The sequence below is a fragment of the Ursus arctos genome, unplaced genomic scaffold (genome assembly GCF_023065955.2).
Source record: "Ursus arctos isolate Adak ecotype North America unplaced genomic scaffold, UrsArc2.0 scaffold_23, whole genome shotgun sequence".
In the NCBI taxonomy this organism is placed as follows: Eukaryota; Metazoa; Chordata; class Mammalia; order Carnivora; family Ursidae; genus Ursus; species Ursus arctos.
Genome location: NW_026622908.1, coordinates 2,324,162 through 2,346,442, shown reverse-complemented (window position 1 = coordinate 2,346,442; position 22,281 = coordinate 2,324,162). Strand labels below are relative to the sequence as shown.

General features: G+C 54.2%; 1 protein-coding gene across 2 annotated transcripts in view; it reads left to right on the top strand.

The window, feature by feature from the left end:
- The window catches only part of GALNT18 (polypeptide N-acetylgalactosaminyltransferase 18), a 336,223-nt gene that overhangs the window by 312,888 nt on the left and 1,054 nt on the right, over nucleotides 1-22,281 (top strand). For both annotated transcript variants that reach the window (XM_026486788.4, XM_026486787.4), the window contains one exon: nucleotides 8,906-9,070. In XM_026486788.4, coding sequence (XP_026342573.1) covers nucleotides 8,906-9,070 — 165 coding nt within the window. The remainder of the gene's footprint in view (nucleotides 1-8,905; nucleotides 9,071-22,281) is intronic.

Genomic DNA, 22,281 nt, shown 5'->3' with positions numbered 1-22,281 from the left:
AGATTCGCCCTGCAGTGAAAGACCGTGGTGACCTGATCCTTTTACTTCATTCCCTCTGGTGTTCTTGAATGTCTCTGGGTATTCTGTATTAGTCAAGACTCTTAGTTGCACGTGACAGACCCAATTCAAACCAACTTAAATGCAAAAGAGTTTTCCTCTCATGTAGCTGACAAGTCCATGTCTGGCTCTGGCTTCAGGCAGGGCTGGATCCAGGGGAAGGAATGAAGCTTGCTGCACTCCTGTCTTCTCTTTTCTTCCCTTCCCTCTCCTCTGTTCCTCTTCCTCTTCTTCTGCCGCTGCCTCTACCACCTCCTCCTCCTCTTTTCTCTCTCCCTCCCACCTGCCTTCCCTCCTATTTTGGCTGTGGTTCCCTTCATATGTAACCTTAGTCTCTCTTATATTCAAGTGGGAAAGGCTTCCCTGATTTACCTGAGGAAGAAGGCAGCAAGTTGCTCTGGGCCTAGAGCCTTCCAGCATGCTCCCACAAAAAGAAAATCTGAGGGAGGACTTTTATTGGCCCAGACTGGGCAAATCAACACGTCCAAGGCAATGGGGTACCCTGATTAGCCAGACTGTGAAACATGCCTACTCTTGTGGCCAGAGTGAAGCAAGATGCTGTGACAGGAAAGCAAATAAAGCTGTCAGCACCAAGAATCCTGCAGCTGCCTTCTCTAGTTCGTCCCCGGTCTCTCCCCGGTAATTCACTCCTGCTCAGCCCTCAGTTTCTATGCAGGAAACTGATGGCCGCTCCCACCTGGCTCTCTCCTGGGGCAGAGGGGCTGACCAGGGAAACACTGAGCCCAGGGGACACCAGGAGCTCAGAATGACGCAGGAAGAGAAGACAGAGCAAGGTGGGGGGTTCAGATTGCTGCCTGGGTTGGCTGGGTGGCAAACAGCCCCTTAACGGTGGTTGAGAGATGGCTGACACCCGTGCTGTGGGTACGAGGCCCAGAATGAAGCACACGAGCTATGAATCTAAGTCAGAACTTCCAAGCCCAGCAATGGTGCCGAGTGGCTGCTTGCCTGGCCGCCCTGTTCAGGTGCACAGTGGGAGGCAGAAATCAGGCCTTGCTTAGTCTTTTCTATTCAGTCTTACGCTTAGAGACAGCACCCTGGTCCAAAGCTCACTTTTCTCCCCTGTCCTCCAGACAGGTTTGCAGAAGGGACTGTGTCACCTCTAGTCCCAGCTCTCTTTCCAGGCCCTTTGGATGGTTGTGACTCAAAAGACTCAGAATTCCTCAGGTGTGCTGACAGGTAGAAGGACAGTCCATCTGAAGTCACAGGGTGCTGTCAACTCTTCAGCCCTGAGCTGCACTTCCAGTCTCATCTCCCCACCTCCGGAGGCACTCTCTCTCCCCAAAACGGCAAGGTAGTGCCAAGCTTCCGTGCCTGTGTTTTTCCTACCCTTTCTGACAGCGGTCCCTCATCCTACTCAGTTATCTGGGCAAACTACTCTCCTCCTAGGCTGTTCTCGAAACTTATCACTCACAGACCAGCCCCAGAGAGAGCACATCACTCCGGCTGTGGCCCCTCTAGCACTCTGACCTGCTCTACTCTGCTCCCAGCCTGGCCATGAGGCTCTTCTCTTCCCTTTTCAGATGGCTGTCTCCCCACTTGGCTCCCCGGGGGCACTCATATCTTGCTCCTCTCTGTTCCCCAGTGCCCAGCTCAGGCCGTACCCTCGTGGGCACAAAGGAGCGTTTGCTGAATTAAACTGGATTGTCTATTGGCTCTGCACTGAGTGCCTGTTACAGACCTCTCCACACACAGCTGGCGGGCTCAGGTACTTAGCCCGTCCTGCTCCCCTCCACCAGGGAAATGGGCTCACAAAGGGGAGCTCTGGGCTGGGGATCTTGCTTTCTGCTCCTTCGCAGCTCTGGCAAACAGAAATGTTTATAAATGTTTTCCTCCCCTTAATGTACCTGGTTCTGTGGTTAGTGAACTGAAGATCATTTTGGAAATGACTCCCCTTCACTCCTGATTTAGCATCAGTGCCCTGCGGCCCTCAGCGCCGTAACTAACCTCTGTGTCGAGGGGTTAATGACCAGTAACCAAACCCTTAAATCAGCCTGCCCTATCAGCAGAGGGGCCGGCAGCTCATTCTTGGTAAAGAGGACAAAGAGCCCATTTCTAGCACACATTACAGATGTCACAGTCACTACTCGAAATTGAGATTGAATAAAGCAAGCCTCTGCTCCTTCTCTGCCCCCACCCCCTGCACCTTGCAGGCCCGAGCGCTGCCTGCCATTTTTGTGAATCCTGACCCACAGGCCCACTGGCCAGGCCGACTCAGGACAGGCACCAGAGGTGAGGGGGGTGAGACCGGGCAGCTGGACCGGGAATCCCTTCCCTACTAGGTCCCTGCCTGCCTTGTTCTTGCCCTGCAGTCCCTGTGGCCAGACCAGGGGCTAGCAATATTATAATCCTCACAACTGCACTTTACAGGTCAGGCAACTGAGGCTCAGAGTGGCTTCTCAGCTACAAAGTGAGGGCTGGGGTGCCGACTGGAAACCCAGGCCCACCTGACTCGATCCCACCAGACCAGTGGTCCTCAAACGTTCTCAGGCATCTGACTTAGCTGGAGGGCCTGTTAAAACACAAACTCCTGGGCTCCGCTCAGAGTTTCTGATTCAGCAGGTCTGCGGTTGGGCTCAAAATGTGTACTTACACCAAGTTCCTAGGTGATGCTGGGACTGCACGTTGAGAACTGTTCTCCTAAACAGTGGTGCTTCCTAACCCCTTGGCCGCCCTCATCAGTCTTACAAACAGTGCGCCTGCTGATGGGAATCCCCCTTGGCCCCACAATGGGAGGGAGGCTTGGAATCCAGGTGGTCGTAGGTGCTGTCCCAATGTCTCCTCTGTAGGCTGCACAGTATGTCCTTAATACAGCTAGTTTTCAACCTTGGTTGCACATTGGAATAGCCTGGAACAGACCCCATACCTAGGCCTCCCCTGCTAAACTGATGCAGACTTTTTAAAGCTCCCCAGCTGGTTCTACTGTGCGACCAAGGTAGCGAGCACTGCCTTCCCTCGATGGCATTTAGGAGTGTGTCCTTTGATGGCGCCATTCTCCCCCACTTCATTTGCTCACAGATCTTTCTCCTCTTCCAAAGCCCAGCACCCACCCCCTCATCCCAGAAGCCCACCCCATGCAGTGGTCCAGCCCACAGGCTGGCTTTCCCTCCAGTGATCTTTGCTACCCCCCATTTTGATACTTTGTAATTGTGCCATTGTTTGTGATTTTTGGACCCCTAGACTGCCACTCTCCTGGTGTGTTTCCCCACCCCCACAGAGGACCGGGCTCTGAAAAATCATTGGGCTGCAAACAATCCTTGAGGCTACAGATCTCCTGCAAGTATCCGAAGAAATGACGTCAACTCCATCCTGGATCACTTTCCCCATGAAAGCACCCGCAAATAGAGCCGTTTTCTCCCTGTAGTAGCTTCTAGAGCCTCTTGTTGAGAGTGCCCCGCAATGACTCCTCTCCTTCCACCCCCTCAGGACCCTCCAGGTTGAGCCAAACACCACCACTGCCGCCCCTTCTCCCGATGAGAGAGTGTCTCTACCTTACCTTATTTTTCAAGGGCGCCCACTCGATAGGCCAGCAGTGTTGCCAAGGAAACATCACTTAATGAAGGAAATAAAGCTCCCCAAATCCACATGCCCATTGTTTGGAGGAGAGCTGGGACTCCTGCTGCACCTTGGAACCATGTTATTAAGTCATGTGACCAACCCCATTTTGCTCCTGATTTGCCTGGGAGGCCCTCCCCTCCTCCCCCTGCCTGTCTCAGCCTCTGCTCAGGGGGAGGCCCCGCCGAGGGCTGGGGGAGACGAGACCATCTGGGGTGCTCAACCCGGGAGTGGGATGAAGGCCCTGAGTTGTCAAGGTCTCCTCCTTCCCTGGAACCTCCCCCAGGCAGGAGGGAAGAGAGCAGCTGCCTGCTCTGCACCTCAGCAAGGTTTGTATAGCCTCTTAGCCTCGGTTTCCCTATCCTTACAACTGGGAGGTGACCACAGATAGGGACAGTAGCTAGCAGACAGGTGTACAAAACTATGTTTCTTCTCTCTCGCCCTTCCCTCCACGGCCGGGGGCAGTATCTGTCGGTGTGGTGCTGCTGGATATGGGCGCAGGGCACGTGTTGTGGACGGCCATACCTCAGTCTCTGGCAGAGGCAGGTCCCACCTCCACCCCTGCCAGGTAGAGAAGGGGTGCTGAGGATAGCCTGCAGGGCTCTGGCCAGGGGTCCGCCTGCATCCTGCGGGGTGGGAGCCCTTGCTCATCCAGGAGATGAAGTGACAGAGCGAGGGGCACCTCCAGCCCCGGGGGGTCCTTGCGCGACCTTAGCTCAGTGGCCCCCAGGGCAGGAGTGTGCACCCAGGGGTAACGTGGGCTCCCGCTCAGCTACTCATCATGCCTCCTGCTCCCGGCCTGAGGAAGAGGAGGGTTCCACCGGGCGAGTCCCGAGACACGGACGTGTTTGCTCTGTCACCTGCAGGGGTTTTTCTCTTTTCCTTGCAAGCATCAGAATGAAATGCCCAGGTTCGGAGCCTTGCCAAGGTGAATGGGGGTGTGTGGAAGATGAGTAGATGGGTCATTCGCCGCCGAAGAGGAGCCGAGTGGTGGGGATGTCTTTTCTAGATGCCCCCCCCCCAGGGGCTTGTAAAACAGCCACAGGCAGACTCCCACCGGCTCCCACTTCTTACCTTCTTCTATCACAGGTGTTTGGTACAGGCCCCTCTGGCCGTCTGCTGCTTCCTTAGTCCCGGTCCCCCTCTCAGAGCTCAGGTGGATCACCACGGGGAAGCTTCCTTGGCCGGCCTCCTGGCCTCGCCCCCTCAGCCTCGATGCTGGAGCTGCCGGGACCCAAGGGAGGTAGGCAAGAGAAATGAGAGGTCACAGGTGTGGCCCTGGAGTCAAAGTGCCTCCGTGTAAATCTCAGCTACTGCACCTGTGAGACTTTTACCTAATGTCCTGGGCCTCGGTTTCCCCATCTCCAAGACGGGGATCATCGCAGCCCCTGCCTCACAGAGTTGTTTTAGGGTTCAGGGGCATAAGGCACGCACATGGCTTTGTGTCTGGCCCAGAGTAGGAGCTGAACACAGCGCGGCTTTTGTTCTTAGCCCCCTGAGGCAGGGGTTCTCAACAGCAGCACCCTTGAGCATCCAGAGTCAGAAAACTCTTTGCTGCGGGGCAGGGGCTGTCCTGTGCATTGTAGGAGGTTGCAGCGAGCGCCCCTGACCTCTACCCCCTGGACACCAGGAGCAGCGTCCCTCCCCTCCATCGTGACAGCCACAGATGTCTCCAGACATTGCAAATACACGCTGGTGGGCAAAGCTGCCCCTCTCTGGGAACCACAGTTCTAAGTCATTTCTTGCTGAAACCTTCCAGGTTCCCTGGGACCCAGAAAGCACAGCTATGCTTGCAGGGCCCACTGGCACTAAAAGTGGGGCATCTCGTAGGAAACGGTTTCCCCTCTTTTGTGTTCAGACCATTTACTGACTCAATCCACCGCCGGCGGGGCTTCTGAGGCGTCCCAGGGACGATTGGAGAGCACCCTCCGCTGAATCTCTCTGCTCCGCCAGCGTCGTGGTTCCGCCCCTCAAGATGCACTTTGGTGTTTGCTTTGCAACAACAAACAACTGTCTGTCCCTACTAGGATTTGCCCAGACCCTGGAGCAATGAGCAGCTCGGAGGAGAGCTGTACCAGCTAGCAGGTGCACGCCTGGCTCTCAGAGCGTCACCCTCCAGCACTTCCGAGCAGCTAAGTGAACAAAACTGATTTCAGCTATTACCTGGGCAGCCTGCCCTGGAGACTGGAGTCAGGCCCTGATGACCGGGATGAAGAAGGGGTGGGTAGCAGTAACTGGCTTCCTGGCCGTCCTTGTCTGGCAGCCCACGTTCCCGAGCCTAGGGAAATCTGGGTCCTGGCAAGCAGGGTGACCAGGAGCTACCCTGGGTCCTGAGAAGAGAGCCTGGGGCATTCAACCCAAGGGCATAAACATCTCTGCAGTTTTTGGAGAGAGGCTCTGTGGCAGGCTGAGGCCCCGGGATTTTGCCTATACACAGAAGCCTTTCTGGCGGTGGTGAGTTTTTATTTCTGTTTTCAAAGTAGCAAGAGTTGGGATAGGCCACTGGAGGAAGCAGAAACAATGCTCATATTAGTGTAATTACAGGCATTATTTCCTGATATGTTAGTTTTCCCAACTTGGCTGTTGGATCCTCCAGGACAGAGACCATGGCTCTCATCTCTATTATCTTCAATCTCAACTTAGAGATTGCTGTTGGATGGATGGATGGATGGATGGATGGATGGATGGATGGATGGATGGTGGATGGACGGATGAGATGCCTAACTGCATCTATTTAACTTCCTAAATCCTTCCAGTCATCATAGTCTCCCTCACCTCCAATAAACTGGAAGCCATAGCAGGTCTCCGGCTTTCCTTGGGGGTGAACCCAAAATCCAGGCCACACAATGGAGGGTCTCTTACCCAATATAGGTATCAAATAGGCTCCTTTTGCCTCTGTGTTCTGGTCACATTTCCACATTGAAGCTAGGCATTCCACATTTGGCCCGGGCTCAGAATTTTGATCACTATGATTGTTTACCTCTATTATGGGAAAAATCAGTCATCTTGGTAGTTTAATGCCTATTTCCATGGATTCACCAAATCTGGTAACTTATAAGATTATCTGTGTGTCTCCTATTCATCTCTCCAGATCCACTCTCCATCCTTCTCCTTCTGCCCTAGAAGGCTGACTTTATGGAATGTTTCGATGGGCTCCCATGTTCTTTGGCTTCCAGCTGGGTTCTACCAATGGGCTGACCCAGAAGAAGAACCGAGTGGGGAGGGGAGAGTAAAGTTGTGGTGTTTATTCACCACCACTCACCATTCTCCCCCAACCCCTCCCACCCTGAAGCCTTCTTGCAAGTCAGCCCTCTCTCCGTAACTTTTCTCTTACAGATTCTCATACCTGCTGTCTTCTCTTATCCCTTTGGGTCTGGGAGCGGTAACAGCTCCATGTTCCGATCCTCAGGGAACCGTACAATCCCTGTGGTCCCCTTACACCCCCCACACCGTGGAGAATTGTCCCTTTATTACACCCTCCTTGGGTTCCTTGAGTGTACCGTTTCCTGTCGGGGCCTTGACGGGTACACTGGCCTGAGGCTCTTCTTATGTCTGAAGGGTGACCCTGCCTGCCTCTCCACGCCCTCCCTGGCCTTCCAAGGGTCAGGAGGAACATGGGCCCCAAGGACCACCCCTTACCTCCTTCCCTGTCTTCCCTTCTCACCCCACAGTCCCAATTATGTTCTGCACTCATGTTTAAAAGTCCTTGTCAACCACCCCTTTCTGCTAAAAGAAGAGTGCTTCATTTTATCATTTGGAATGAACCAAAACTATTTACCAGTGAGAATTTTTTAATATATGAAGATAATAAGAGGTCCCATTCCACCTCCAACCTCAAGCAAAGAAATACTGTCTCTCGATTTGCCCAGGGGGCCTAATCATAAGTGGGGGTGTTAATTTCCTTAGGAATATGAAGACAAAAGCTCACCGAACCCTATAACTTGTCACTCCGAGTTCTTTTTGGGAACCACTTCAGAGAAGTGACTGAAAACTTTGAAGGCCAAAGGTCATGTACTTGCCTCTAAACCAGGGCCAGTAAACTACAGCCCCTGCATAGCCTTTATTTTTGTAAATGAAGCATTACCAGAACACAGCCATCCATTTACGTGTTGTCTGTGGCTGTGTTCATGCTACGATGGCAGAGTTGAGTTTCAGACTGCATAGCCCTCTGTGCAGGAAAGAGTTAACACAGTAGGCCTGACTGCTGTCCTTTGAAAGGCCTGCTTATCAGGTTGGCCCTTGACAGGTTTCTGGGAACTTGGATTTCAGAAGGGTTCCCCTCATTCCCAGATGTGCAAGAGTCGCTCGCTATGCCTAACCAGACTGTACAAACAATATGCTTTATGCTAAACACCTGCTTTGCTCCTGGGAGTCTGGAATTTTGGTATGTACCAGGCAGAGGCTGCCTACATGACCAGCCGTGATAAAAACCCAGCTGAGTCTGCAAGAGCTTTCCCGGTCGGTAACATCCCACCTGTGTTGTCTCAGCTCCTTGCTGGGGGAATTAAGTGCATCCTGTGTGACCACCAGGAGAGGACCCTTGGGAGCTGGCACCTGGTTTCCCTCAGGCTTTGCCCTATGTGCCTTTTCCCTTTGCTGATAGGACTTGTATCTTTTTGCTAAAAGAAATCATGACTGTGAGTACAAACATGGGCTGAGTCCTGTGAGTCCTAATGAATCATCAAATCGGGGAGTGGCCTTAGGGACCTCCCAACACACTGCAAAGCCAAAAATATTTGCCACCTGGCCGTTTAAGAAAAAGTTTGCCAAGCCTTGCTCTGTACAGTCTTAGTCTGGATGGAAATTGTGTGTTACATGTCTTCTATCACGCAAGACTCCGAGCTCCCTAAGGCATGGCGCAGGTCTTTTCTCTGTGCTACCGGCCAAGCACAGTATCTTGCACAAAATATTTACGGAGGGAGGACGTCAACAAGCCTGCAAACACTGGATTCAAGCCATTGCTTTTTAAACTACGGGTGGTAAAATCAATTTAAAAGTTTATGACCAATGCTTTTCAGGAGAAGAATAGAATAAAAAATATCAGATTGTTTATGGTAAGACTAAGTTTTGTTTCTTGAAAATTTTGTCTGTTATACATGCGGACCAGAGACTGTCCTGGATCGCGCCGTAAAAGGCCTTCCTCTGGTCTGTTGCGATAGAACATCACGTGAAGCCCCTGGAGTGGACTCCCTTTGCCAGCTGCCCAGGCAGCGGCCCCACGGGCCTCCCCCGCTCCCGGTCATTACACTGAACCGCGTTCTTGCCCCACCCGCAGAACGTGTACTACACGAGCAGTCAGCAGATCCACGTGGGCGTCCTGAGCCCCACGATCGACGACGACGACAACAGGTGCCTGGTGGACGTCAACAGCCGGCCCCGGCTCATCGAGTGCAGCTACGCCAAAGCCAAGAGAATGAAGCTCCACTGGCAGTTCTCTCAGGTAACAGCCCCGAGCCGCCAGCAAGAGCAACGGGAGTGAAGAGCAGCTGGAAAGCCCATGGGGCCCCGGAGCCTGTGGGAGGAGGGCGGGAGCGGACACGGTGACAGCAGGGAGGCTGCGACTCGGGGCCAACTCTCGGGATGGACCTACTACGTGCCTAGGGCTTCACGTCCGTTGTTAGCTTACTGTCTCCTGATACTGGCTCTAAAGGGGAAATTACTATTATTGTTGTTGTTGTTGTTTTATTATCGTTTAAGTTGTAGACATAAGGAAACAGGCTCAGAGGGGGAAAGTCACACAGTAAGGAGCAGGGCTGGGATTTAGACTCGGGCCGCTCTGACTTTAAACCCTCGCCTTTCTGCTCCACGCATCCTTTCTCCTGAGATGAAGGCGAGTGTCCCAGGTATAGGCAGGGCTCGGGCATCTCTGGCCCATGCCCCGCTCTGCCTTCTTCCCAGGACCTGCTCGCTCTAGGGGAGGAGGCTTCTTCAAAGGGCCATGGGGACACAGCATTCCTGTGTTGTCTCCATCTGTTCTGAGGCCTGTATTTGACTGCCTGCTCTCCGCTGGCCCGGTTATAAAATGAAGCCCAGGGCTCAAGATGTCCAACTGGAGACAGCCCACAGAGACCCCGCTTTGAAGAGAACCTTTGCCTCGGCCCAGAGGCCTCCCAGCCCCCAGGGCATCCACTAAGTTAGGGCCAGTTTCCCCCCAGGGGCAGGGACACCCAACCCCCAGGGGGTGCAGAGGAAGTGTTCAGAACAGGAAGGGAGGAGCCCGCGGCGGCCTAACGCATCGGGGACTGTACGTGGTGGATGCTTCCAGGGAAGTCAGAAAGGGAATGTCCGTATTCATGGGACTGAGTGGCAGGACCCCGACTCAAGCCTCCCAGCAAGCTGCTCCTGTCCTAGGGGGAGGAAGCTGACGGGCGCTGGAAGAGACTTCGTAGTGACTCTCCCTATGGTGCGGGGACAGGGAAGAGGGGGTCCCAGCCACCTCATGTTCTACGGGCATGGGGAACCTTTGACCTGTGAGGTCAATACCGAGTTCAAAACAAGGTCACAGATTTAGGGGCTAGTTGGAGAGCAGGAGCAAGAGCCCGGATGAGGGCCTCATGACCCCGGGAAAGCAGGTGCTAGGGAGCGGCACGGGGAGCCACATGGGAGCACTTCCGAGGGCAGGTAGGAGATGCGTGCGGTGTGGCTGCTCGCTCGGAGTCCTGGCTGGGCCTTCGGGGACGCTCCAGGCCTGGTGACTCCGCCCTCCTGTTCACAAGACTTTGCCGTGTGTTGTAAGCTGTAAAGATCCGTCTCCCTAAGAGCAACAGCCAGGCTTCACAGAGTGCTAAGGGCCCGGCTTTGGAAGCGTGGGGCACCCGCAGCTCAGTGAATCCTCACGACGGCTGCGTGTGCAGGTACCGTCACCCCGTTCCACGTGAGAAAACCGAGGCGCAAGGATGTGAAAGACCATGCCCAGTGTGGCCCTGGGGGCGACTGTCCGCACATTATTTCAAATTCTCTTTTACTTCCAGTTGGGGTATGTTAGTAGCAGCACCTGGAAGAAGGTCAGGGTCAGGGCTGAGGTTTGAGAGTACGGAGCACAGCTTCCTCCCGCCTCCCTCTCTCTTGCTGAAACACCTGTTCGGACCCCACACTCTGCCTTTGTCACCCCCCTCCCCCGCCAGCTGTGTAGCCCGGAGTGAGGACATTTCCCCTCTGGCCTCCCTTACACTGAGAGGCCGAGAGAGGGCTGGAGGTGTGCGTCAGGGAGGGAGGCCGGGGCCATGCTCCGTGGTGAAACGGCAATTGTTTCCCGGCTTGGGCTCAATGCAAAATCGGCCTGCAGTCTGGAGGCAACAGAGAGAAAGGGACACGTGGGCCCCATGGAGGTGAGTGGGGCTGACTCTGCTGGGGTGAAACGGAGATCGCACCATGCCGAGGCTCTATGCAGGGGCTCACATCAGGCCACACTCTGCTGCCTTCAGCCAGGCCTGCTGGGCCCACGAGCTCAGCTTCCTCCCGGGAACTGGGAAGGAAACGGCGCAGGAAGGTGGTGGGTGAGGAGCTGGAGCAGGGCTGCTGGCTTTTCAGGACACAGGACTTAACCTTGAAGAATGTGTAGGAGCTTACTCCAAATGAAAATGGGGAAGGGCATTCCGGGGAGAGGAAACAGCACACACCAAAGCTGTGGAGCCTCAAACCCCGGCCACGTTCAGGGTGCCATGGGTACTCAGGTGTGGCTGGGTCCTGCAGGGCACGGCGGAGGGGGTGGGGGGGCGCAGACAGGCCTGAAGAGCAGCTAGGCCAGGTTGCGGACACCACAGGCCTGGAGGTGGGCCACCCCACCTGGGAGTGAAAATGTACAGCAGGGGACTGGCCTGTTTGGGTCTGGACTTTGGAATGTCCCTGTGGCAGAGATGGTGGAGCTGAAGGGGAAGGGGAGATTCTAGAAGGGAGAGAGAGGCAGGAAGAAGAGTTGGCAAGAGGCTGAAATGCAGTCTGAGCATTTAGCTGTTCCCTCCTCCCTCTCCTCCGTGAGTGCCCCGGGGTGCTTACACCCTGCCTGGCCACCCAGCTCTCCTCTAGGGGCAAGGTCTGAGGCTGACCCGTGGAGCCCAGCGTCTGGCAGTGTGGGGCAGTAGCTTGACAAGTGTGGCTGGGAGGCTTTAACAGACAAGCCTGCGGCTGCAACTGGCCAAGTGGCCGGGAGAAGGAGGAGGAGCTTCGGGCAGTCCTGGAAGATCCCCTGCAGGTGGGGGCCCAGCCAGGCACCCACTGCTCTGGGGACTCTCTGTCACCTGGGTCTGCATGCTTTTGAGCTGAAGTGAGCTTGCTGGTCCCTTTGCAAGCCTGTTCCTCCGAGGAGCTCCGGAATCACCAGGGAAGCGGGGCTCTGTGGAGCCTCAGCCTCGTGGTGCTAATAAGCCGAGCAGCTCCATCACAAAGATGGCAAAACGCGATCAAGTCCACCTGGCCAAGATCGCGTGGCCTGAGCTGGTGTTCAAATAGGCCGGTTGCGTCCGAACCCAGGCTGCTTCACAGCCCAGCCCCAGGCCCAGGCCCATCGGCCTTTTTTCCAACCCTCCCAGAGAGACACACCCCAAGGTCTCTGGCGGAGGTGACTATCTCCATCTCCAGAGGCCGCGGCACCCCGGGACGGTCCTCCTCTTCGCCGTCCATCCCTGACTGGGGCAGAGAAAGGAACATACCCCTAAAATAGGCGTACTCCAGGCAAAGACACCCCCAAATCCAGCTCTTTTCTCATCTCAGTGCACGGCCTTAAACAGGCAGCCCCCCGTGATCCTAGTTGAAAGGACACGGTGATTAACAAAGCAGGCAGTGTCTGGGAGGCTGGCCGCCGGAGCCTGGGCAGTTTTCAGCCACTTACACACACACCCAGTGAAACTCCCAGGGTGCCTTGGCAGTCACCTCTTTGATCCTTCTACAAAGAAGAACTGTTTGGAAATAATATGTTTAAATCCCTATTTGCAAACCCAGAGCAGCCACTCTTGCTTGATATTTAAAGATTCACGTATGTGAAATTTTTGTTTAATGCAAAATAATCGATATTTATCAAGCAACCTGGAGTCTGCCCGCAAGCCCTCTTTGGTTAGGAACTACTGTTGACAAGGCCAGAGGAGGCTGGAAGCCTCTTACGTGATTAAATCACGTGTTTGGGCTAATTCTCTTGCAACAGGTTTTAATCTTTGCAAATTACATAGAGATCCTACCAAGCCGAATGATCTGGTGCAGAAGGTGGGCTGAAGGAGGCTTTTACTGGTGCATCTCAAATCTCTTTCCCGGTTTCACATTCCGCATTATTTACTCTCCTGAGGGCTGCATTTAAACTCCACAGACACTCAGGCTGAATTAATTTCAAAATAATCTAGTGCGATTCTCCCAGTTTCTCCCACAAAGAAGATAGGCATTTGCATATCTTAGTGTTCCATCTCATACCCTGATTTTCTGTTTAACAAATAAAATGCCTTTCTTCTATCCCCTGCAAGCTCTTCTGAATTTCCGATGCTCAGGATGAATCAGGACAGCGTTAGATCCTGACACAGGGCACCACGTTTGATGAAAACATCTCTTGGCAACACTGACGTACAGGGCTCTAATGAGCCATTTTCTGATGATGAACATTCTTTCCTTCAGTCATTCATCAAACATTTATTGAGCATGGGGGTTGGGCAGGAGGGATGCAGATAGGAAACAGACACGGCCTCTGCCCTGGAGGAGCTCATGAGCCTATAAACGCACAACAAAATGGAAGATGGGACCAGAAATGAGGGAAGTGTGGTGTGCCGGGACCCCAGCGTGCCGGGCTCAGGGATGGTTTCACATTCAAGGCTTGTTGGATCTTGACAGTGGTAGGGCAGTTCCCAGGTGCAAGAAGGGAGAACATCCCACGCAGAGGCTTAGCCTGGGCAAAGGCAATTTAATACAGAGCATGTCTGGGGAACAGAAATCCAGTGCGGGTACGGGTGGAACTTAGAATTTCCAAAGGAGCATGGGAGAGATCAGGCAAAAGAGTCAGTTTGGGTGCAGATAATGGTGATCGTTGAAACCCATGCCAACAGATCGGACTTCACCTTAAAAGCAAAGGGAGGAAGCAGGGGGAGTTTTAAGCAGTGAATGGTCATGATGGGGTCTGAATCCCTCTGGTCGTAGAGTGTAGGGGGGACTGGGACAAAAGAGACAGGAAAGCAAGTTAGGGGGCTGTCCCATTGTTCCCATGAGAGATAGGGCAGACTTGGTCGCCGTGAGGGCATGGAGCCAGACAGCTGTTGGGGGGCACTTTGAGAGACATTGCTGCAGTCTGTTGGAGGTGGTAATGGGTGAAATGCAGGGAGTTGGGGGGCGGGTACTAATCCAGGACCACCCTGGGCTCTGGGTTTGAAGAACAGTCAGTGGGCAGCCAGTGTTGTCCCTCTCAAGCCACACACCTGTGTCTAGACAGCCAACATTTCCCACACCAGCACATGAAATTTCATGAACACCAGAAGTTGTCGTTATTGCCTTCTGCAATTTCTCTAGCTTGTGATTCCTCCTGGTATAAAGAATGTCCTAAACTGACACCTATAAATTACAGGGTCTTCTGAGAGTACCCTGCATACTGATATTTGGGGGATTCTGGGATTTGGTGACAAAGTATTAGTGAAAGAGGCCTTTAGTCAATAAGCCAGGCACCAATGGAAGGAGAGGGAGTAAGCAGAGAACTTTGTGGCAGGACACCTGCCAAGCAACACAATGGACTGCATCTCCCTGGTAATGAGATGCTGCCCTTCCCCCACTATGGGTCCTTTGAATGATGAAGCAAATGCTGGAGTCCTCTCTTCAAGACATTCTTAACGGGATTCTTGCCACATCTTGTTATGATGTGTGTCTTCTAAGGTCCAACTTCCTTAAAGTCTACCTATTTGAAAGCATGGCTGAAGAAACGCAGACTGTTGGACCAGGAAGACCAGGGGCATCTTAGCTCCAGCTTCTCACAGCTGAAGGGCTGCCCTACGCACAGGGAAGCAGGCAGGACAGGTGATAGAACAGCCTTCGTGTCGCCAGACTTGTCCGGATACGAGGTTGGCGGTTCGGGGGAGAGGTGGGCTCCGGGGATCACGCAGCGGGCCATGTAAGGCTCCACAGCTCTAACCGGATCTAGGCTGGATGGCTTTAAGGGCTTGGCAGCCCCGAAATTCTGCAATGCTCAGCGGAAGCTAGACAGGGAGCCCTGAGGAGCACTTTCCCACCTAGAAGCTGCCCTGGGCCCGCCTCAGGAAAAGGCCCTGAAAGTCCGAAAATGAGCCGAGCTCCTTGTATGAGGACCATCTTTATCCTCCTCTCTGCAATTGGTTTTCCATTATTTCCATGTCCCCCTCTTTCATCAACCACGACACCGAGGGCAGGGCTGTCTGACACCTAACGGAGAGCTGAGACAGGAGCCCCCGACGTGCTGTTGTTAATCGAATGAAGGATTTCTTTTTTTAAAAAATTCACAAATATTAACCAAAGGCCTCCTGGTCTTGAGGCAGGTCTGTGGGACACCCCAAGATGGACAAAAGTTTACCAATGATGACTCTCCTTGCACACGTGTGGACACTGAGAAAGGACATTTCAACATAATAGTCAAAGGACCCTGCTGAGTTGGAGAAATCTCTGGTTCCTACAAAGAACAATTTTAGGTGGTGGTACATCCCAACCGCGCTCAAAATTGTAGGGTAAACGCGTACTCCTTCCTGTGACTTCAGATTTGAAGGAGGGAGGTAGAAACATACCCATACTGTTGGAGCGGAGTACAAATTGGTGTGAATATTTTTCAAAACAGGAGGCTTTGGTGAAATGTCAGGATATTCAGACTGTATTGCACGCTGCTCCCAGACTGGGGGGTGCACCATCACACCCCCTGGCTGTTGGGTTCTCTGGCAGAAATGCCAGCGAGGCCCCCCTGGGAATCCGAGTGCGCATAGATCTGCGTTCCCGTGGTGGGCTGTCCGCACACCTGAGCCCCTGTGTGCGCCTCATTCTCTGCGAAGCATTTATGCATTTTCCAAATGAGGAACATCAAGGATAAGAACAGAGATGTCCATTAATGCCAGGAGAGAAGAAATTTTCAAGAGTATGAGGAGACTGCCCGGAAGAGAGCTGAGTGCAGAGCCAGCCCTGCCCGTCCAGGATAATTGGCTCTGATTCGTGGGGTCTAATTTGATAATTTGATGCAAGATGAGTAACCCACTCAAAAAAGAACCTATTTGCAGAGCACATTTCCCAGGGAGCACGGCTAATTCTGCCAAAGAATTTCCCCACACGCAAAGAGGAGGAGTCCTTGACTTTCTCCCACTCCGATCCCCAGTTGCTGTCAAGAAGTCCAACTTCAAGAACCTTTTGTATTGAAAAGAAAAGACTATAATCGGGTATTTCATTATGGCTCTGGAATAAAGCACCTTTTCATTTCCATGTCATACGAAGGGGCAAATGTGGAATTGTCCAGTTCTGATGGGCTGACAAAGCCTTGCGTGGGCTCCGGAAGTTTGTGACTTTTAGTTTATGGCGGTCAGCACGCCCCCTCCTGCTGCTCGTCCCACAGAGATCAGGAGCCAGGAGCAGGTGTGATGGCTCAGGCCCCACCATTCAGACTTGAGCGAGATTTTCAAATTTGTTATTGCACATTTACGTGGTGCCTACTAGGTGCCAGATAGTATTGTAACTGCTCTATAAATATTACGTAACCCCCCACGACAATGCTGGTGGGGGCTTGAATTACCCTCATTTTATAGATGAGGAAACTGAGGCACAGAGAGATTAAGTCGCTTGTCCAAGGCCAAATCTAGGAATGCTGCCTCTGGGATTCATGCTTTAAACCACCATCCCATGGTGCCCTTGTCTTGCCTCTAGAAAACCAATGGATGGCTGCAGTGCGTGCTTGGGCTGGAGTCCCCCTGCCAAGCCAGTCACTGGTGTGTGTGAACCGGCTGGATTCCTGCCTCCTCAGCGAGCTCCCTGCAGCCACCCCGCTGTCTCCATAACCCCACTTCACCATTTTTTTATTTTTTTTTTTGGCACTTGACATTGTCATTACCTCATCTTCGGTGCAATGGACCTTCACAGCAAATCCCAGGCAGACTCTCTCTAGGGCGCTGGTGAGTCTCCTTTAAGGAAAATAAATGCCAAAGCACTTATTGAATAAATCTGGTGTTGAATATTCATAATACAGAAAGACCACTTTCCTCCACAGAAAGACTTAATCCCAGAGTTTCTTGAACTAGTGCTAACATCCCACCCATGCCTTGAAGTCTTTGATGACTAATCATTAACTACTTAACCTGGAAACTCCCAAGCCCACTGTGCTTAAAGCCAAATACCCTCCAGGCCACTTGCCTGTGGAAAATTAATCGGAAAGGATAGTGGAACGAGAGCTCAGAAATAAGCAGGGAAGACTTTGGAATACAGGAGTCTGTCCACACGAGCTCCTCTAAACACCTTGCTGCTAAACAGGAGAGCAGCCCAAGCTCAGCCCACAAGCTCTGGATGCTTCTCAGGTCAGCAGTGCAAGCGACGAGCCAGGCCCAGTCCTTTCCTGAGAGAGGGTGACAGCTGGTTTGGGGTCCCCGAACCGGCATCACCAACAGCAGCACCCCCATGTCTGGGCCCCACGGCAGACCCAGAAGTGATCTGTGGTAAGGAAGCCCTCCAGGGACTCTGTCTAATTTGTTTACCGCGACGACACCCCAGGACAAACAGGGCTAGTTAGGAAACCTCTAGCTGCCCCAGGCACATAGTTGGGGAAACTGAGGCAGAGAGGAGGTGCGTATCTGCAGGATCTGGGGCCAACTCCCCGGTGCCTCAGCCTAAGGCGCTCGTGGACCACGGCCCCCCCCCGGGCCCCGCTGTACACGTGGCAAGACCCAAATTCAGAGGCAAGGCCAGGAGCAGAGCCCCACGCTCTTCACTTCCACCCACACGTCTCCCGTGCCCTTCCTAGTGACTACTCCAGAGAAGCCCAGAAGGAGAACTAGGCTGGGGGCTGGGAACCCACCTCTAGGAATTATTATTAGCCTCCTTAATTCTATACATTCGGCTTTTGATTTTTTTAATGCTGTTTCCATATTTAATTCGGTTTCCATTCCAATTAAGCTCTCTGTGTGCTGGAACATCTCTCCTGCCAGGTTTAATTGCCCTTATTTAAATTCTTTAATTAAAAGTATTGTGTGTTTCCAGATCCTGTAGTTGTATGTATTACACAAATAATTTAGATGACTGGACTGGTAAACCGAGGGACTGTGCCCTCCACGGAGGGCGGGGCCAGCCCCTCTGCGGCTGCTGGCGGGGCCCCCAGGGCTGTGAGGGACCTGCACACAGCCTCCCCGCTTCCTTCCTCCCTGCACGGCTCCTGGCTCCACACGGCGGCCAGCATGGCCCGCTTTACATGTCAGTCCGGCCCTGCAGCGGCTGGCCCTGTCACCAAATTAAAAGCCAAAGGCCCTTCCGTGGCTGTGAACCCTCACACAGCCTGCCCCTCCCTCGAGGATCCCTTGGGCCTCATCCCCTCCTCCCACCCCACGCCCGATCTGCACCACTGCCTCTGTGCTGTTTGCTGAACTTACCGGGCCTCTGCAGCTGCGGGAGCCTTGCTCTGGGGCACAGGGACTGTCCTTTCCTCCGTCGTTCCTTCACTCGGCTCTCCCCTTCCCGGCAAGGCTCTCTGACCGCCGTCAGGGCTGCGGCCTGCTCACCCCCACTCCCCACTCCCTTTCCTGGTTGTCTGAGGCCATCCAGGCTGCTAGAACACAAAGACCGTAGACCAAGAGGCTTCAAGGACCAACATTTATTCTTCACGCCTGGGGGTCCAAGATCAAGGTGGGAGGGGGCAGTGTCTGCTGAGACCCCTCTTCCTGGTCTGCGTGTGTGCGCCTTTTCACCCCGTCCTCGCACGGCATAGGGAGACGTCCTCTCTCCTGTGTCTCTTCTTATAAGGGCACTAATCTAATTCACGAGGGCTCCACCTCATGACTGAATGACCTCCCAAAGGTCACACTGGGGATTAGGGCTTCAACATAGAAATTTTAAGAACTCACATTCAGCCCAGAGCTCTGCCCTACGTTTTTGTGCACGGCTTTATTGCTTTCTAACACGCCAGAGAATTGACTCTGCTCCCCTTCCTGGAATCTCGTCTCCTTAAAGACTAAGATCTTTTCCTGCTTAGTCACTCATGTATCTCCAGGACTAGAACTGTTCCTGGCACACAGTAGGCTTTCATTAAATATCTGACGGATGGATGAATAGATGGCTGAATCATGTGTCTGCAGAGGGCCCTCAAAGGAACCAGCCCAAACGGGCTCCCCAGAGCCCCTGAAGCCCATCAAGGTGACCTTCCTCCACCCCAGGCCCTGAGGTACCCACAGCCCTCGGTCTAGACCTGGAGAAATGGTGTGGGGGGCCTAGCCACGCGTCCTAGTGAGGAGCCGTGAATGGGGCTCCCAGCCCAGCTCTACCACTTACTGACCATGTGACCCTGGATCTGTGTCCCAACCTTTCTGAGCTCCCGTCTCCAATTCTGTGAAGTGGGGATAATTGCCATCTGCACCCATGGCACTCTCGTGAGGAATACATGAGACTGGGCCTGTAAGGCATCTGACCCAGCACGAGGTACCTGGGAAATAAAAGAGAGGGGGTGAGAGCCCAGAGTTTATGGAATGAGACAGACTGAGGTCTGAGAAGGAAGACAGGAGGGAGGCAGCACCAGTGGCCAGGCTCGCTCCAGCACCCAAGTGGCCTGCCTCCTCTTCCCATAGCCCAAGTGTGTTCCCAAGACTCATTCAAGGGCTGCTCAGTGAGGCCTCCAAGTAGGCCTTTCTCTGCTGCTCTAGAAGTTTCTCCTCCTGGAGCCTCTGGGGAGGGAGCTCGCCTTGACCTCATACTTCACCCTCCCTGACAGGCCCAGACACTCTCACTGAGGCCACGTCTCCTTCACAGCTCTTGGCCTCGCTCTATTTCTTCCACATCCTGCCCAGAGGCCACACAGGCTGTTTCCGCCCCAGGGTCACCACGCTTCCTGTCTCCGGGGTCCTGAGCGCCAGGATGGGGCCTGGGAAGTGTCACAGTTGAGTCTCTGAAGGAACACTTGACTCCACAGAGACCTCCCTCTCTCTCGGGCCCAGCAAGGTGCCCTGTGGAAGGCGTAGAATGTGCCTGTGTGGTGGCAGAAAGCGAGCAGCCGCGGCCTTCTGGGTTTTGGACAGACTTCTCCAAGTTCGGTGATGCGGGGGTGGCCGAAGCAGCCCGGCCGCTGGCAAGCGAGGCCCAGCCGGCCCCTGAGGAAACGCTGAGAAGCCGGCCATCAGCAGAGCAAGTGGGCACTCAGTCTGGCCCCCGTCCTGCCCGCCAGGCGCTCTTTCCAGAGCCCCCATCTGATTCTTCGAGCAGCCTCACAGCCGCGTGTTTTAGAGCTGGCGAGAGGGTTTCCCATGACTCCTTCGGCTCATCCCGCGGTAGTCAGGACAGAAATGATCATCGGTCCGAGACCCCATGGAGCCCACGGCCACCGGCTGACAAGCAGGAAAGAAACGTCGCTGGTGAGCACCGCCCTTCCCCTCTGCCCGCCAGGAGGACCGGCGGACCCTGTGAATTAGTCAGCCGGCCGGTCTCGCCCGCGCCCCGGGTAGCTCCACTCCTAGCACCACGGGCTGGAGCGCACCGCCGGCTGGCAGGGGTGTCGGCGGGCCAGGGGGCCGGCCACCGTGTGCCAAGGACGCGGCAGTGACACCGCCCAACCCGGTGTGGGCAGCAGATGGGCTCAGGCCATAGAAACGGAAACCATAGAAACCTGGGCTGGACAGAGCGACGGGCTGGCCTTCCTTGGAGCCGTGGCACAAGGGAAGTCTCTGGGTCCACAGGTCCAGCTTTTGAGGGACAGGATGGGGACCCACAGCTTCCAAGGGGACAACTTGGGGCTGTCATCCACCATCATCCCAGGAGTCCGATTTGTTGGCTCTGTTGAAGGAGCCTGTTGTCCAGTGGAAATGAGGTGGTGGCCTCTGCTTTGTAGCCTGTTCTGAGTGACACAGAACAGCTGGAGTTGGTCCAAAGATGGGCAGCCAGGATGGAACATTGTACAGAACTGTTCACACGGAACTGTGTCAGTTTAACCTAGAAAAGCGTAGAACTCAGGGGACGTGGGCCTCACCTTACCCTATTGGGAGGGGAAAGGGGGAGAAGCAGGAGCAGATCCAAGTGTGGGAACCCCGGGGGACAGTCTGGGGCGCCTTGCTGGATGCCCCCCGACAAGGATTTTAGCTCAGTGGGAGGAGAAGGCTCCTGGGGAGAGCAGCTTGGGGAAGAGAGTGCTGGCTCAGGAGAGGAGTGAGTCATCCCCTCATTCTGGGGGGCGGGGAGGGGGGGGGGAGGGCGGAGTGGAGCCAGGCAGAGCCGGAGGCCCCGGGCTGAAGTAGAGGTTATTCAGGTTGCCAATGAGAGCTGGGGCATCAGCCTTCGGAGTCTCTTCCACCTGGGGACTCCAGGGTCCTTTCCGAACCCTTGCTGGATGGCCACTCTTTCCTCTGCCTGCAGTGTCCCTCTCACTGAGCCCGTGGTCCCCAGATGAGCTCGCTGTTTGGGTGTCCCCTTTGTTCTCTTGTCGGTCTGCTCTTGGGTGCGGTGAGTCCCTGCTGGCCTCGGGGCACAGCAGGAGAGACCTGCTTTCTTCCCTTGAATACTCCGAAAGAAATTTGCAGGGCCATCTCCCACGCTGGAAAGTAGGAATTCCCTTCCTCCTCCCCGACATACATACAGACATACTCCTGCTTCCCTTTGCCATCCAGCTTCTCACTGCCTGCCTCACCCACTGTTCAAAGTCCCTTCTGAGGGAGCTACGTCTTTAAAAAAATTTTAACTGAATGATAACACACATACATACAGAAACGGGCACAAAGATAAATGATTTCAAACAGTGATTTAAAACAAAGCAAACATCTATGTTACCACCAGCCAGGTCAGGAAGGAGCACGCCACCAGCACCCCAGAACCCCCTCTCTGGCCTCCTGTCAATCATTTTGCCACTCTCTCCTCCCCAGAGATCACCCCCATCCTGGCTTTAACACTGGTCCTGCATTGCCTGTTCGGCAGGTGTACGAGTGGAATTCGGTGTGTATTCCCTGCCTCACCTCTGGCTAACGTGGTAGCTGTTAGGTTTATTCATACTGAGCGGAGCTCTAGTCTGTATATTTCTGAGGCTGTACGGTATTCCAGCATGTGAACAACGAAGGTTATTGGTCCATTCTGCTATTGAGGGGCGTCTGGGTTTGCTTCCAGGCTGGGGTTTTTTCAAATCATGTTTCGGAAGCACTCAGGTGCTTGTCTTCGGTGCACGCATTTCCGTTCGATGCACACCCGGCCATGGCAGCGCTGGTCTCGGGGATGTGTGTGTCCGGCCGCAGTGAATACTGCCAGGTTCTTAGGTCGCTGTGGGAACTGAGCCTTACTGTTCTCTTGGCATGTCATCTGTCACCACAGGGACAGTGGTAGCAGACGGGGGATGACCCCTTACAGGAGAAGTTTGCTGACTCCCTCTCTCCCAGCGTGCCGTTCACTGGGGTAGGCGCGGGATGTCGCTGGGGGTGGGCTGTGGTCATGAGAGGCGGGGGCCTCCCTCTCCCTGCTGCCAGGTCTGCTCAGGGCCACTCAAAAGTGAAACACCTGGCACTGCACCCCTGTCCTGTGACC